Here is a 16,343-nt window from a genome sequence, read left to right on the forward strand (position 1 = left end):
CTACTTGCTCCCGCATGGTGACATCATCCGCAGACATGGGGTCAACATCCACATGTACGCGGATGACACCCAACTCTATCACTCTGCCTCCACCCATGATTCCAGGACAACTGATGTCCTGACAGACTGTCTGTCAGACACCAAGTCCTGGATGAGAGCCAACTTTCTACAGCTGAATGCAAAACCGAGGCCCTCATGATTGGCTCCCGCCAGCACCTCAGGCACTGGCAATGCCGGCATCCACGGTTGCTCACTCCACCTCACCAAGCCAGTTAGGAACCTGGGCGTCTTCTTCGACACTCAACTTCTACCCCATATCCGTGCCATGACGCGTTCTGCCTTCCCCCACCTCCGCAACATAGCCTGACTGCCAATGCCTCACCCCTCATCCCGCCGAAACCCTCATACATGCATTCACGGTTCAACTACAGAAACTCCCTCCTTGTCAACCTCCCCAATTCTTCCCTCCACAAGCTGCAGATCATCCAGCTTGTGTCCTCTCCCACACCAGGCTCCATGACCCCATCACCCCCACCCACTCCCAACTCCTCTGGCTCCCTATCCCTCAGAGGATAGAATTCAAAATCCTCATCCTCACTTTCCAAACCCTCCACTGCCTTGTCCCCTCCTACATCTCTGACCTGCTGACCCCCTATCAACCTGTTCGCTCCCTCTGCTCAGCATATTCCAGCCTGCTCCAGGTCTTCCGCCCGAACCGCCCTACCATCGGTGGCCAGGCTTTCAGCCTCTCTGCCCCACTCTTTGGAACTCCATCCCACAATCCCTTCACCTTGCTCCTTCTCTTGCCTCCTTCAAGGCACGATTCAAGACCCTCCTTCTTGACCATGCCTTCAGCCGCTGTCTTACCCCCTCTTCCCCCATTCACCCCAAACCTGTCCCCCACACTCAGGTTCTGATCGACTGTTCGACGACATCAACCTCTCCTTGTCCACAGGTTCAGTTCCCAGCCCCCTAAAAACAACAGTCATCAGCCCCATCTTGAAAAAACCTTCCCTGGACCCATCCCTCTTCCCCAGCTACCGCCCCATCTCTAACCTCCCATTCCTCTCCAAGGTCCTGGAATGAGTCGTTGCGTCCCAGCTCCACTTCTTTCTTACTCGCCATTCCCTCTGAACCCCTCCAATCCGGCTTCCGCGCTGCCCATAGCATGGAAACAGCCCTGGTCAAAGTCACTAATGACATTCTGAACATCTGTGATCAGGGTTCCCTCTGCCTTCTTGTCCTCCTCAACCTCTCTGTCGCCTTCAACACTGTCGACCACTCCATCATCATACACCACCTTTCCTCTTATTTAATCTTCGCGGACCTGCCCTTGCCTGGGTCGATTCCTATCTCTCTCACCATCTCCACTTTGTTGCCTCTAACGGTTTCTCCTCCAGCACCCGCACTGTCACGTCTGGCGTCCCCCAGGGCTCTGTCCTTGGCCCTCTCCTCTTTAATGTCTACATGCTCCCTCTTGGTGACATCATCCGCAGAAATGGGGTCAACTTCCATATATATGCGGATGACACCCAACTCTATATTTCTGCCTCCACCCAGGACCACTGCTGTCCTGACAGACTGCCTGTCGGACATCAAGTCCTGGATGAGGGCAAATTTCCGACAGTTGAATGTGAACAAGACTGAGGCCCTCCTGATTGGCTCACACCAGCGCCTCAGCGCCTCAGGCTCTGGCAGCATCAACCTCCATAGTTGCACACTTCAACTCACCAAGCCATCAGGAACCTGGGTGTCTTGTTCGACTCTCAACTGTCTTTTCTTCCCCACATCCAAGCCATGAACCGCTCTGCCTTCCCTCACCTCCATAACATCGCCCGACTCCGCCACTGCCTCACCCCTCAGCCGCTGAAACTCTTGTTCATGCCTTCATCGCCTCCAGGCTCGACTATGCAAACGCCCTGCTTATCAGCCTTCCCAACTCCTCCCTCCACAGGCTGCAGATAATCCAGAACTCTGCAGCCCGTGTCCTCTCCCGCACCAAACTCCGTGACACCATCTCCCCCATTCTCACCCGACTCCATTGGCTCCCTATCCTTCAGAGGATCCAGTTCAAGATCCTGGTCCTCGGCCTTGCCCCACCCTACCTCTGCGACCTCCTAACCCCTTATCAACCCGCCCGCTCCCTCCATTCAGCTGGCTCCACATCCCTCGACCCACCCGCACCACCATTGGTGGGAGAGCCTTCAGCCACTTTGCCCCCAACCTCCGGAATTCCATCCCCCAATCACTCCGCCTCGCCCCCTCCTTAGCCTCCTTCAAGTCCCGCCTCAATACCCTCCTCTTCAACCATGCCATCGGCCACCCCCCTTCCCCTCCCCTCCCTTCTTCCCCCCCTGACCTTTGCTCGGGTCTGAAATGCTGTACACTGTCCAGCGACTTGGGATGTCCTCCCGATGTGAAAGGCACTTTACAAATGTAAATTTGGTGTTGTTGTCAATCAACTTTCCAGTATATCCTGTGAAGTGCTTTGAGATGTTTCAACAATATGATAAGGCACTTTTTTAAAGTGCAAGAATTTTTATTATTCAATTAAATTAAAATTAAAATTAAATTAAAATAATTAAAATTAAATTATTAAATTTTTATTATTAAATTTTTAAAGTGCAAGAATTTTTCTTATTATTATTGCAGCTAGGTAAACAGAGGCGCGTGGAGTAAGGAAACTAGCCTAATGTGTTTCCCTGCCCAGGAATCAAAGCTGTGTCCTCTCACTTGCGAGGCAAAGACTTTAACCAATATGCTACAGTGCGCAATTGGCTGCCGCGTTCGCCCACAAATATACAGTCAATTCACTTTACAGTGTGTTCTGTGAAGCGCTTTGGGACGTCCTCCTGACGTGAAAAGCGCTATATCAAATGCAAGGATTATTATTATTATTATTATTACAGGACTGCACAATTTCCTGCCTTGTAAAAGTCTTTCTAGCTGAAATTGATGCTTGCACGCAATTGGAATCGGGGCGACATTTCATTATAAATTGCCTTTGTTTCCTCTCCAGCAATTGACTCTTCTCCCCCTGATGGAGCCAACCATCGGGGTGAACTTTGCCTATTTCCCTCCGTATGGCAGTGGGCAGCTCAATGATGAAAATCAGCTGATGGGATCTTTTGGCAACGGTGCCCTGGACGGGGTCCCAGATTACTATTCCCAGCTCATTTACAAGGTGAGTCGGCAGCGACAGAACCTTGGGCTTTCACCAGCAGCAGTACTCGCATTCTGACCTGGAAATGAACTGAATGAGACAATTTTTTGCATCCAATCATGAGGTCCATTGGACCAGAAGGCAGGGCCAGGCGGCAGGCCAGAAAACCTTCTTAAGGCAAACCTCTCCTGTGATTATGTGTAGCTTTGTGATGATCAACAACAACAGTATTTACGTTGCACCCCCTCACACAGAGTAAAATTCCAAATTGGTGGGAATAAGAGATGACACGTGCACAATGCAAAAGTCGTCTGGCTTCACTAAGAGTGAAAATGTTTGTGTTAAAGTGCCGTATTTTACCAAACCCGTAGTGAATTTAAGACACTTAGCTACATGCGTGAGTGAGTACTTTTATCAGTTAGGTTGAGTCTTGCAGTAACCTTGAATAAGTATCTTTTTTGTTGTGATAAGCTATGACATTTCTCGCTTATCTCTCTTTCCAATTGCCTCTCCACATCCCCTTCATACGAAGAATGGTACAGGCTGAGAGACGGATATTATAATTATTATCTGTGAAGCGCTTTAAGATGTCTGGATGACTATATCAAATGCAAGGATTATTATTATTAATTTGTCTTTCTCTTCCAACACAGCAGAACAACCTGAGCAACCCTCCCACCCCACCCGCTTCCTTGCCCCCGACCCCGCCCCCAGTGGCCCGGCAGAAGATGGTGAACGGCTTCGCCACCACCGAGGAGCTGACCAGTAAAGCAGGAGTCATCGGACACCACGACGGTAAGGGAGCCGGTCGTTTGATCGCATGCTTCCGTCCTGTTCCAGAATTAATGGTCGCCAGGTTAGGCAACAAGTCCCCCTGAACTGTTTCACTGTGAACTAATCGCATGGTTAGCGGCCAGGACATAAACCCAAGCAAACCGTATGTAAGCATTTTAATACAACAACAATTCGCACTTATATAGCGCCTTCCACGCAACGTAGTGTCTCAGAACAATACAATCATAGAAAGTTTACAGCACCTCAATGGCACTCTCGTCCCACGTCAGGACTTTAGGGTCACAGTCCAGTGCAGTACTCTGAGGGAAGGGGGGTGGGGGAGTGATGTACCTTCAAAGGTGCCATCCCGCGGACGATTTGTAAAGCCGAGGTCCCGTCTATCTATTCAGGTGACGTTAAAGGTCTCACCAAACATCAAAATGAGCAGTGTTTCTCGCTGGTGTCCAGGCCAACAATAATAAACTAGTCAATTCACATCATGGCTGATAGAGGGACTTTACTTGCCGACAAATACACAGTCACTACACTAGACACCAATTCCTGTGAAACAATATTCAAGATGCTTTGACGTTATAGATACTGTATCAAATGTAAGGATTATTATTATTGACCTTTCAGCCCATTGTGTTTTCCTAGTGCTCATTCCCCCACTGGAGCTATTCACTGTTCCCCTGCTCAAATCCCGTCCCCCTGCTCATTCTCTAAACCATTTTTTTTCTCATCAAACATTTTATTTGATTCCCTTTCAGTGTTGTTAATCGGATCAGCAACAACAGTCTTTTGTGGTAATGCGTTCCTTAATCTCTTAATCCTCTGTGTTCAATGAAAATATCCTAATAACCTCCTTTTTAGTTTGTGAAAATAATCCTCATAGAGTTTTTTGCATCCTTGTAACCGAACTGCAGATCAGTGGACATAGTCTCTGCTGACAACCTCTGCGTCAATCCCCCCTCAACACACACACATTGCCTTTGCTTCCTTGATCTTGTGCAGTCTAGTACTTTTCTAGCACCACACGTACGACTGGAGATTAGAGATATTTGGATGAGGCGAACAAAATGAATTTGAATGATTTGTCCTAAGCGTTGGCTTCAATGTGAGGCATCAACCTCAAGGGACAATCTGTGGGACTGAACCTAAAACTCCATGACCCTATCATCCCAATCCTCCCCCACCCCAGAGGATAGAGTTCAAAATCCTTGTCGAAGCCTTCAGCATATTGCTCCTCCCTACTTCTGTGACCTGCTAACTCCGCTCAGCAGGCTGAGGCCTCCTCCATGTCCCCTGCCTGGCCCATCCCACCATCGACGGTCAGGCCTTCAGTCTTTCTGCCCCCACCCTTTGGAACCAATCTCACAGTCCTTTACCTCCTTCAAGGCCCATTTCAAGACTTCGACTATGCCTTCCTACCCCTATCCTCTCCGCTCTCCATCCCTCCTGATCCAAACTCCCAGCTTGGATCCACATTCCTGACTGTCCAGCACCTTGGGATTTCCTCCCAATGTGAAAGGCGCTATACAAATGTAAATAGCTGCTTTTAGAGGAGGGTTCAGTGCTGGTTCCGAGTGACACACCCTCCCATAGAGTATTAGAATCAAGTTGATCCTCAGTGGCGTGCTGGGCTGGGTGGTCCGGTTCCAGAGCTGAGCCAGGCAAGGGGTGACTGCCCAGCCAGACCGGCTTGTTGGCAGTCCCTGGCGACAAGATTCTGGGACTCGGATTGGAACTTTGACCTTAAAAAAGGAAGGAAAAGAGGGAAAAAATAGGAAGGGAGTTGTGGGGGGGGGGAACTGAGAAAAGGAGAGAATTTTGTATCTGAAGTGAAATAGTGAATATTCAATTAATCAAAATGAAACTGCCATAAGAATATAAGAATTGCTAGACGAAAGAATACCAAGGTCCATCTAGTTCGCCTTTCACCCTCCTGGTAGTCGCATGCACATGTCCCAAACTGTGAACTGTATCCCAAGATATTATTTCCTAAATGAAATCTATCTCATTTGCTTTTCAAAGAAAGCAATAAATGCCAATAAATACTCTACGTTTTCAGTAACGAAGGGACTCGGACCCAAACAGTACCAGCTGCCTTTCCGACCTGAGGACGATTTGCTAGCAAGAGCTATAGCTCATGGACCCAAAACAGTAGACGTTCCAGCCTCCCTCCCAACTCCACCTCACAACAACCAGGAGGAATTAAGGTGGGACATTGAATTGTACTCGTGAATTACACTGATTAGTGCTGAACTGTTTTTTTCACGCACACAATAAGGTCATTGCCTGAGTACAACAGCCAGAACAACTTGCATTTATATAATAATCCTTGCATTTGATATAGCGCCTTATCATATCATTGAGACGTCTCAAAGCGCTTCACAGAATATACTGTAAAGTGGTTAACTGTGTATTTTGTGGGTGAAACACGGCAGCCAGTTGCACACAGCAATGTCCTACAAACTGCCAATTGAGTTAGTGACCAATTTTATTTTGGGTGATTGTTGACTAGGACCCAAATCTTATGGCATTATTGGAAAAAATAAAGGAGTTTCTCCTGGTGTCCTGGCCAACAATCCCTCAAATAACATTGGTCATTATTTCATGGCTGTTTGTGGTGTGTGCAAATTGACTGCTGGATTTGCAAATGGAACACACAGTCAATTTACTTTGTAGTAATTCCTCAAAGCGCTTTGAGACGACTAAGGTGCTATATCAAATGCAAGGATTAGTATTATCATTTATCTGTCTAATTTCCCATTCAATCGAACGTTTGAGCTCTGCTTTAACGGGAATTGGTTCCGTTCCAACCGTTCGGTATTGAATTTTTATTTTTCTCACCTCCCTGTAATTCCTTTGGAATTGAGCCAAAGCCATTAACATTGGGTGGTCCTAGCTGGACAAGCAGTTAGAAAGCTTGCCAGACAGTATTCTCAATGGCAAGCTATACGGTTTCAGCTGGTTAAATTCCATCATTACCCCCAATGAACACTCTGGGGTACCCAAGCCTTGGCTGACTGTTGCCTAAATCTCTGGAACTAGGTAAGCTTGTTGTTGTTGTTGTCGTAATCTTGTTGTTGTTGTAAGCAGGATGCATTCCATTCCAGACACAGGGAAATTTGCCTGTGTGGGTGGGTGCCATACATATGTAGATTTTTTGGTTTGGTTTGGATGCTTTTAACGGTGGCAATGGTTTCCACGTGTTTTAGACACCCGGCTGACAAAAAAACCCACATTATGATGATCTTAAATCTTGCACCCTGTCTGGTGGACATTATTAACAGGAACATCAACTCTTGCATTTATAAATAAAGCACCCTTCACATGGGATAGAGTCTCGGAGTGCTTAAACCTTAATGTTACATTTGCTATTCCAAGGTGAAGCTGGAACAAAACGGGCAGAAACTGAGCTTGGTTTGTTGTGCAGAGAGAGACAGTGCGATGAATCAACGTGCAGAATTTTTTTCCCAGTGGTCAGAAATCTGCCTTGACTTTTTCCTCCTTCCACCCCACTTTCACTGCAGAGGCCAGGATCACTGTGACCAGGATGACTGTGGTGACTCTTCGGACAGCTTTGTCGCTTCGTCATCGCCGGAAAGCGTGGTGGGGTTGGAGGTCAGCAGATATCCTGACTTATCCCTCGTGAAAGAAGAGCCACCGGACCCTGCCTCATCCCCAGTCATTCCTATTCTGCCGAGCTCCGCTGGCAAAGGTAATCATGCACACATTTTCACCGTGAGGGGGAGATCTATTGCTACTGATGAGCTGCTAGGAAGAAATTCCACCTAGGTCTAGATTTACTCTTGTTTACCTAGAAATACACTACACTTCACTGAAAAAAATAATAATCCTTGTGTTTGACAACGCCTTATATCATTGTCGAAGCACTTCAAGGATTTGATTGTACAGCTAGACTTTTCTGTCATTCTGGCTCAGTGGGGTAGCACTGTGGGAGATCCTGTCCTTAAAATGAAACGTTAAACCGATGCTCTGCTCAGGTGGATGTTAAAGATCCCATGGTGCAATTCAAGAAGAGAGGGAGTTTCTCTCTCCAAGTGTTCTGGCCAACAATGCCCCAAATAAAATTGGTCACTCACTTCATTGCTGTTTGTGGATGTTGCTGTGCGGAAATTGGCCGCTGCGTTTGTTCACACAACACAGTCAATCCATTTTACGACATATCCTGTGAACTACTTTGGCACATCTTCTGATCTGAAAGTCTCCATACCAATTGTGAGGTTGTTATTATTTTGTAGGCAAACGCGACAGTCAATGTACACACAGCAAATGTCCCACAAACAGCTACAAAGTGAATGATCAATTTTATCTGAGACCAGTATGCCATGGTTCAACTCCCATCTCTTTTTCGAATAGTGCCACAGGATGTTTAACAACACTGAACAGGCACAAGCGGGTCCTCGGTTTATTCCTTCATCCGAAGGACAACACCTCCAACAATATTGTGTTGACTCTCTTCCCCCAATGTGATCTCAAAGCACTTCCCAAGGAGTAGTGGGTGGGGCGTACCAAGTAATTGTAGTTTATCTTACTGTTTCAGGTTCTGAAGCCAGGCGGAATGACATGAAGCTGGAAGCCATGTCAGGAAACACAGGGTCTATGTTTTTTGGGAGTCAGTTTGGACAGTCTCAAAACGGGCCCAAGATTGGCCTGGTGTCAGTAGCACTCACACTGACTCCTACAGCGGCTGAGGTGAGTCCATGATCTTTTCTACATAGAGTAAATTTAAGATTACAACAACAGCATTTCTATAGCACCCTTCAAGCAGGGTAGTGCCTCTGAGTGCTTAACAGTGGTGGAACCTGTTGCCGAACCGGGGAGAGAGAGAGTTGGTGACCATAGGCATGGTCAAAGAGAAAGATCTTCAAGTATGAACTGAAAATGGGCAAAGAGGGGGCAAGGTGGAGGGATTGTAGCAGAGAGTCACAGAATTTTGGAGCGTAGTAGCTAGTAGCACAGCCACCAATAAATGGGACATGCAGGAGACCGGAGCCAGTCGAGCAGAGGCAGCTGGTCAGAGAGGTAGAGAGGTTAAAGGTTTCATAGCACTATTTGAAAAGAGAAGGGAGTTTCTCCTGGTATCCTGGCCAACAATCCCCCAAATAAAATTAGTTATGCATTCCATGACTGTTTGTGGGACATTGATGTGCACAATTGATTGCCGTGTTTCTCCCATAAAATATACAGTCAGTTCACTTCACAGTATATTCTGTGAAACGCTTTGAGACGTCTCGAAGACATGATAAGGCGCTATATCAAATGCAAGGATTATTATTATGATTCAATATTGTGGTGAATTCTCTCTCTTTCTCTTTGGGAATTGTACATGACCCTCCAGGACATAAATGGAGTAGTAGCAGCCGTGGCTGACCTTCTTCGAGTCAAAGTTCCCAACAGTTACGAGGTCAGCAATGCCAGTGAGCCACCATCCATGGCTTTGCTCAACACATACAAGTACAACCAAGCTCCGGAGGGCAGACCTCCATACAGCCCCCATCCGGGGCTCACTGGACCCATCCGGATAGTGAGGTCGGCTGGACAGCAGGGACTCCCCTACGTGACGCTCCCCGGTGGTAAGTGTGTGTTGGTCTCGTGCTTGTGTCGTGTGCACCCGCGGGTGAGAAAGCTTAGAAAGAAACAAGCATGCCTTGTTCCAAACAGTTCGCTGATGCTTCATAGTGGAGAGTTTCTGCTTTATATTTAACAATAATCTTTGCATTTGATGAGGTACCTTATTACTTCACCGGAGCATCTCACTGAGCTTCACTATGAATTGTAGTATAAATACCTTCTCCGTCTATCTGTCCCTCTGTCTATCTGTCCCTCCGTCTATCTGTCCCTCCGGCCCTCCATCTATCCCTCTGCTTTTTAAATATCCCAGTTGATTCTACCTCTGTGGCCTTGGTTGTGGTTATGGTTTTATATAATACTTGTGCACATTGTTCTGTCCCCGTGTAACAGGCACCATCTCAATGAAGACAGATCATCGAGCAGTTGTGGACAGCTCTGCCAGCACTAAGCCCCAGTGGTGCCGTCATTGTGACGTGGTGGTGCTCGGTAACGGTGTGCGGAAAACTGTTATGGATCTTCCGTGTCACAAACCGGCAAGTCTCTCTGTAAATCACCTTCACAAAGCGTTAAGATGCTAAACCTATATAAACTTACACCATAGAAGAAGGCCATTTGGCCCAATGTGTCTGTACCGGCTCTTTTAAGAGTGATCTTTTTGGTTCCATTTATCTGCCCTTTCCCCATAAGGTTTTATTCCTTTTTAGATATTTATCTAGTTCCCTTTAGAAAACTAATATGCATTTTGCCTTAACTAATATTCCTGTGAGGGCATTCCATATCTAACCACTCTGTGCTTGGAAAATTTCTTCTAATCTCCCCATTTGCTGGATTACTAATTTATTAAATCAATGCTTTCTAGTCACTGACTCACTGTCCAGTAGAAATTATTTCTCTCTATTGACTATCAAAATCTCATAACTTTAAAGACGTCTATCAGATTACCCCATAACCTTTCTTGTTCCAGCGAAAAATATTCCAGATCCTCCAGTCTCCGCTTATAGGCCAAATCATTCATCCTCTGTATCATCTTAGTAAATTTCCTCTCAGGATCACCTCTATCTCCTTGACATCTTTGGATGACCAAAGCTGGACACAATTGCAGTCAACTTACGTTTTACATGTTTTGATACAGGAACTTATCATGTCAACAAAATGTCTCAAAACATTTCACAGGATTTTACTGTAAAGTGTGGTGACTGTGCAGGCACATTTTGTAGGCAAATGCAGCAGCAATTTGCACACAGCAATGTCCCACAAACAGACATGATGTGGATGAACAATTTTATCTGGGGAATTACGTGGCCATAACACCAGGAGAAATTCCCTTCTATAAGAATAGTGCAATGTGCTCTTTGATGTCAAAGGTTTAACTGAAGTGCTCTTCCCAGCACTACACTGAACATCAGTCGGGTCTGTGAGCTCAAAGCCCTGATACAGGGCTTGAATTCACAACTCCTGTCCCAGAGTCGAGGGAAAATGTTTGCCATCGTACTTTTATTTTCTTAAGTTTCATTTTAAACAACCACAGGAAATTCAGCTTACAAATTAAGACTGAATTCAAGAATTTCCACACCACCCTAGATTTCAAGGCCATGTCTTGAGGCTAGGACCATGTTAAATTTTGTGTTAGCCTGGATCAGTCGGTAACTTTATCGGAGATGCCATCCTTTGAATGAGACATTAAATTGAGGCTCTGTCTGACTGTTCAGATGGACGTTAAAGATCCCATGGCGCCATTCAAAAAGAGAAGGGAGTTTCTTCCAGTGTCCTTGTCAATAATACCACAAATTACTCATTTACTTCAGGCAATTTTTTTTATTATGAAAAAGAATCCTGAATCTGTCCTGAAACCATCCTGAGATCTGATAGGCAGGCTGACAGAACATCAGGGGACTGGGGGTCACAAAGGTTTGTGGCTGTCAATGTCAGTAAAAGAAATCCTTGACTTTTTCTTTAGGATTCAAGAGACAGGATGTGGAAAGTGGAGGCTGATATTGTCTTCTGTAGTAACAGCTGTTTTCTGCAATACTCGATGGCCACGCAAGCCAGAACACCCGAGTCAAAGGTAACCACAGCAACAACTACTTGCCTTTAAATATTGCTCCCTTCACTTCAAGTAACGTCTCGGAGCACTTTGCAGAGAAAGGGGGCAGGGGTGGGATAATATAATGATGCTTGCAGTTGATATAGCACCTTATCACGTCGTTGAAACATCTCAAAGCTTCACAGAATATATTGTAAAGTGAATTGACTGTGTATTTTGTGGGCGAAACAAGGCAGTCAATTACACACAGCAGAGTCCCACTAATAGCCATGGATTAAGTGACCAAATTATTATTATTATTTTTTGGAGGGATAGGGCATAGTGGGCGGATTGGAGGGAAAGGAGTTAGGGGAGATGGATTGGAGGGAAAGGAGGGGGAGGGGGGGGGTAAGGAAAGTGGTGGTGAGGAGAAGTGGAGATAGTTTGAAGATGTGGGTTTGAAGGCAGGAGTAAGGAATGAGTCGGAAGCTTGGCCTGTTTCTGTGCTATACAGTCTGTGTAAATCTTTGTAGATTTCAATATTGTGTCTCATTTTTGTTTCATTAGCAGGAAGGGGCGCTTTTAGCAACCGAACAGCCTGTGAAGGAGATGGTGAGAAACACCTTCCATCACTACAACAACAACACCTCTGCCCTGGACGTCCACCGCCTCCCGAGGCTACAGGAGAACACAGCGTCAGCCACCACTCCAGCCCTCTGCTTCCCTCCCGCCTGCTCAGAGCTCCCCAAACAGGAGCCCAAGGCGGAGGACCTCAAGGTGACGGTCAAGCTAAAGCCCAGGCCTCGGTCTCTCCACGGCTCCCTGGACGAAACCCGGCCGGTGCTTAAAAGGTGGAAAGGGATGAAGTGGAAAAAGTGGCGAGTTCAGATAGTCATCCCCAAAGGGCATCTGAAGGTACCCTCGGAGCAGGAGATCGATGAGCTGCTGAAGAGACTGGGGACCTCTCTCAAGCCAGAACCCATCCCTCGAGACTACAGGAGATGCTGCTTCTGCCACGAAGAGGGCGATGGCACGACCGACGGAGCCGCGAGGCTCTTGAACCTGGACCTGGACCTGTGGGTCCACCTGAACTGCGCGCTGTGGTCCACAGAGGTGTACGAGACGCAGGCTGGGGCCTTGATCAACGTGGAGGTGGCCTTGCGGAGGGGCCTGTCCATGAAGTGCGTCTTTTGTCACAAAATGGGGGCCACCAGCACCTGTCACCGCATCCGCTGCACCAATGTCTATCATTTCACCTGTGCCGGCAAAGCCCAGTGCATGTTCTTCAAGGACAAGACCATGTTGTGTCCCCTCCACAAGCCCCGGGGGCCACACGAGCAGGAGCTCACCTACTTTGCCGTCTTTCGGAGGGTCTACGTCCAGAGGGATGAGGTCAAACAGGTGGCCAGCATCGTGCAGCGGGGCGAACGCAACCACACCTTCCGCGTGGGCAGTCTGATCTTCCATGCCATCGGGCAGCTCCTGCCGCAGCAGATGCAGGACTTCCACAGCAGATTGGCGCTCTACCCAGTGGGCTATGAGGCCAGCCGGCTGTACTGGAGCACCCGCTACTGCAACAAGCGCAGCCGCTACTTGTGCTCCATCGAGGAGAGGGATGGGCTCCCCGAGTTCCTGATCCGCGTCATCGAGCAGGGCCATGAGGACCAGGTGCTCAAGGGCAGCTCTCCCAAAGGTGAGGCAAATGGGAAGCTCAGCTCTATTACTAGTCCTTGCATTTGGTGTAGCGCCTCAATGCGATTCTTAAGGTTTACAGTATAGTGGTTTGAATGTGTATTTTGTAGGCAAAAGCCGCAGCCCAATTTTCACACAGCAATAAAATTAATAATCCTTGCGCTCTAGGATGCTACCCTCCGTGAGGGGCGCTATATAAATGCAATTTGTTGTTGCATTTGATATAGCGCCTTATCATGTCGTCAAAGTGCTTCACAGAATATATTGTAAAGTGGATTGATTGTGTATTTTGTAGGCAAACGTGGCAGTCAGTTGTGCACATCAATTGTACTCACTCCACAAACAGCCATGAAGTGAGTGACCTATTTTATTTGGGGGAATTATTTATTGGTCACCAGAAGAAATTCCCTTCTCTTTTCAAACAGTGCCATGGGATCTTTAACATCCACCCAAAAAGGCAGGTAGGACTCTAATTCGAAGGATGAGATATTGCTCAATCATTGGTGGAGTTTAGATGCCAAGATGTCATTCTCAGGCTGGTCAGATTGAGCATGAATACTGCATACAGTACTGGTCACTGTGAGCAACATAATGGGGCTGTCCAGGTACAGGAGGCAGTGCAAAGAAGAGCAGCGAGGATGATCACCAATGTTATGAATTATGAGCAATGATTAGACAAGTTAGGGCTTTCATTCTTGAGAGAAGATGACTCACACAGGTGTAGGTTTAAGTGCTCCGGGACACGACTCCACGTGAACAGCCCTATATAAATGAAAGTTGTCATTGTGTATAAAATTTTAAATGAGATTGAAAAAGTAAACCCAGATCAACACATTGGGATGCAATAAGACAGGAGAACAAGAAAATATATGTTGTTGCAAAGGGCAATTTCAAGACAGACACCAGGAAGTGTTTCTTTACTCGGAGGGTAATCAACAACTGGAAAAGGATGCCAGGAAAGGTGGTTGATGCCAGGATATTGGACTCATTTAAAAAGCAGTTTGATGCAGTGATGGGGCAAAGGGGTGGGTGTTCTGGAGGGATGAGATCAGATGGGCTGAAGGGCCTTCTTCATCCAGACCAATCTTGCAATTGTTTTAAAAATAATTTTTAAAAGACATGTATCCAGTTGTGGTGGCGCACAGCCTCTTTGGTGATGATTATTCCCATTGAATCAGAAGGTTCTGGGTACAATCCCAGCATCGGGACTTGGAACTTGCATCATCTTGGCCAGTGGTGGCCAACCTTTATGGTCGGCCAACAAAATAAATGTTCTTGATTGAATATTTCTTGAAAGAACTGAAAACATACTGCTGATCGAACATGGACTTACTTACACTCGTACCAATGTTCGGGGGGGTGGGGGTTTTCTTGACAGCTCACTGGTCTAGGCTGATGCATCGAGACAGTGCTTGGGGAAGTGCTGCATTTTTGGAGGTGCTGTCCTTCAAATGAGACATTAAACCAATGTCCTATTTATGCCTATTCGAGAGGATGTGAAAGATCCCATGGTGCTATTTGAATAGAGAAGGGTGTTTCTCCCAGTGTTCTGGGCGACAATCCACTCGATAAAATCACTTCACAGCTCTGAGTGGGTCATTACTATACTCAAATCAACTGTCGCATTTGCCTACAAAATACACAGTCACTGCATTTTACAACGAGTCCTGTGGGACGCTTCGGGACATTTCAATGTGGGCTCTGTATCAAATGCAAAATTTTTTATTGTTTAATGTACATTTTAAGCTTACCACTTATCAACTATAGAACAGCTGAATGAAACCAAAAAACAAAGATACTGAGTAAAATAAATTCAATGGACTTGACAGAGAGAGAAAATGCACAGATTCTATTTATTGCATAACTAAAAATGCTGCGTTTTCTATCATTCTTACAGCAGTGTGGGAGAAGCTTCTAGAACCGATAGCCCGGCTCCGGAGAGATGCTGACATGCTGAAACTCTTCCCGGACTATCTGAAAGGCGATGACCTCTTTGGCCTGACTGTTTCTGCAGTCACCCGAATAGCAGAATCGGTAATGCAATTTAAATAACAACCACAACAAATTATACTTGTATAGCACGTTTTATGTCAGGAGGGCATCCTAAGGTGCTAGAGAGACAAGGATTTGCATCCGAGCTGGGGGTTGTGATAAGGAGGGATGGGGTAGGAGGGTGACTGAAGGCCAGGTTGAATAGGAATGTGGGCATTATTTCTGAGGTCTGTAGGATGCTACCCTGCGTGAAGGATGCTATATAAATGCATGTTGTTGAATCTTACAGTTGAAATATGTGTATGCTCTTAAGTAATACTGTACAGTTTTAATTGAATTTTAGTCCAAATCTGTAGGGCGTAAATATATAACAGATAGTAAATCCAAAAAGGAGTTTAGGAGGAATGCAGAGGGTGGTGAGAATGTGGAATTCATTGCTAGTCGGTTGAATCAAGGAGCATCAATGTAGTTACCAATAACAAATTACTTTTATATGACACCTTTCACATTGCAAGGTCGTCCCAAGACACTGGACAGTTAATTAAGAGTTTGCACCCGAGCCCGAGCTGGGTGTTGGAATCAAGAGAGTTGGAGGGATTGAGGGTTGGAGTGTGACCGAAGGTATGGTCAACGAGTAAGGTCTTGAGACAGGCCCTGAGGAAGCAAGGGAGAGGGCAAGGTGGAGGGATTTGGGGATGGAGTTCCAGAGGGTGGGGGCAGAAAGGCTGAAACCATATATATATCGCATATGGTGGGACGGGCAGTGTGGGTGACATGGAGCAGGCCAATGCACGCAGAACGGAGTTAGTGGATAGGTTGGTATGGTGTTCCCAGAGGTAGGGAGGAGCACGACCATGGGGGGCTTTAAAAGTGAGGATGAGGATTTTAAATTTGAGGGAGAAAGGAGAACAGAGGCGTACAGGAGAGGGGAAGTGCAGAGTACAAACACTGTCACGGACTAGTTGGGCCAAATAACCTCTTTCCATACCATATCACCTGGACCAATAGAAAAGTGCAGAAATATTTGCCAATAATTGCAGTGCCTTTGACAAATTTTCAACAAATTGCGGAGGGTTGAATGGTGCTATTGAGAGATGC

General features: G+C 46.5%; 1 protein-coding gene across 1 annotated transcript in view; it reads left to right on the forward strand.

Annotated features, from left to right (window-relative positions):
• Positions 1–16,343, forward strand: part of LOC103189435 (histone-lysine N-methyltransferase 2C) — a 114,888-nt gene that overhangs the window by 83,861 nt on the left and 14,684 nt on the right. The window contains 10 exon segments of the mRNA XM_007909831.2: positions 3,020–3,184; positions 3,817–3,958; positions 6,009–6,156; positions 7,474–7,661; positions 8,508–8,659; positions 9,306–9,540; positions 9,929–10,071; positions 11,496–11,603; positions 12,132–13,254; positions 15,151–15,287. Of these exon segments, the coding sequence (XP_007908022.2) occupies positions 3,020–3,184; positions 3,817–3,958; positions 6,009–6,156; positions 7,474–7,661; positions 8,508–8,659; positions 9,306–9,540; positions 9,929–10,071; positions 11,496–11,603; positions 12,132–13,254; positions 15,151–15,287 (2,541 nt within the window).

The sequence above is a fragment of the Callorhinchus milii genome, unplaced genomic scaffold (assembly GCF_018977255.1).
Source record: "Callorhinchus milii isolate IMCB2004 unplaced genomic scaffold, IMCB_Cmil_1.0 Scaffold2, whole genome shotgun sequence".
NCBI lineage: Eukaryota > Metazoa > Chordata > Chondrichthyes > Chimaeriformes > Callorhinchidae > Callorhinchus > Callorhinchus milii.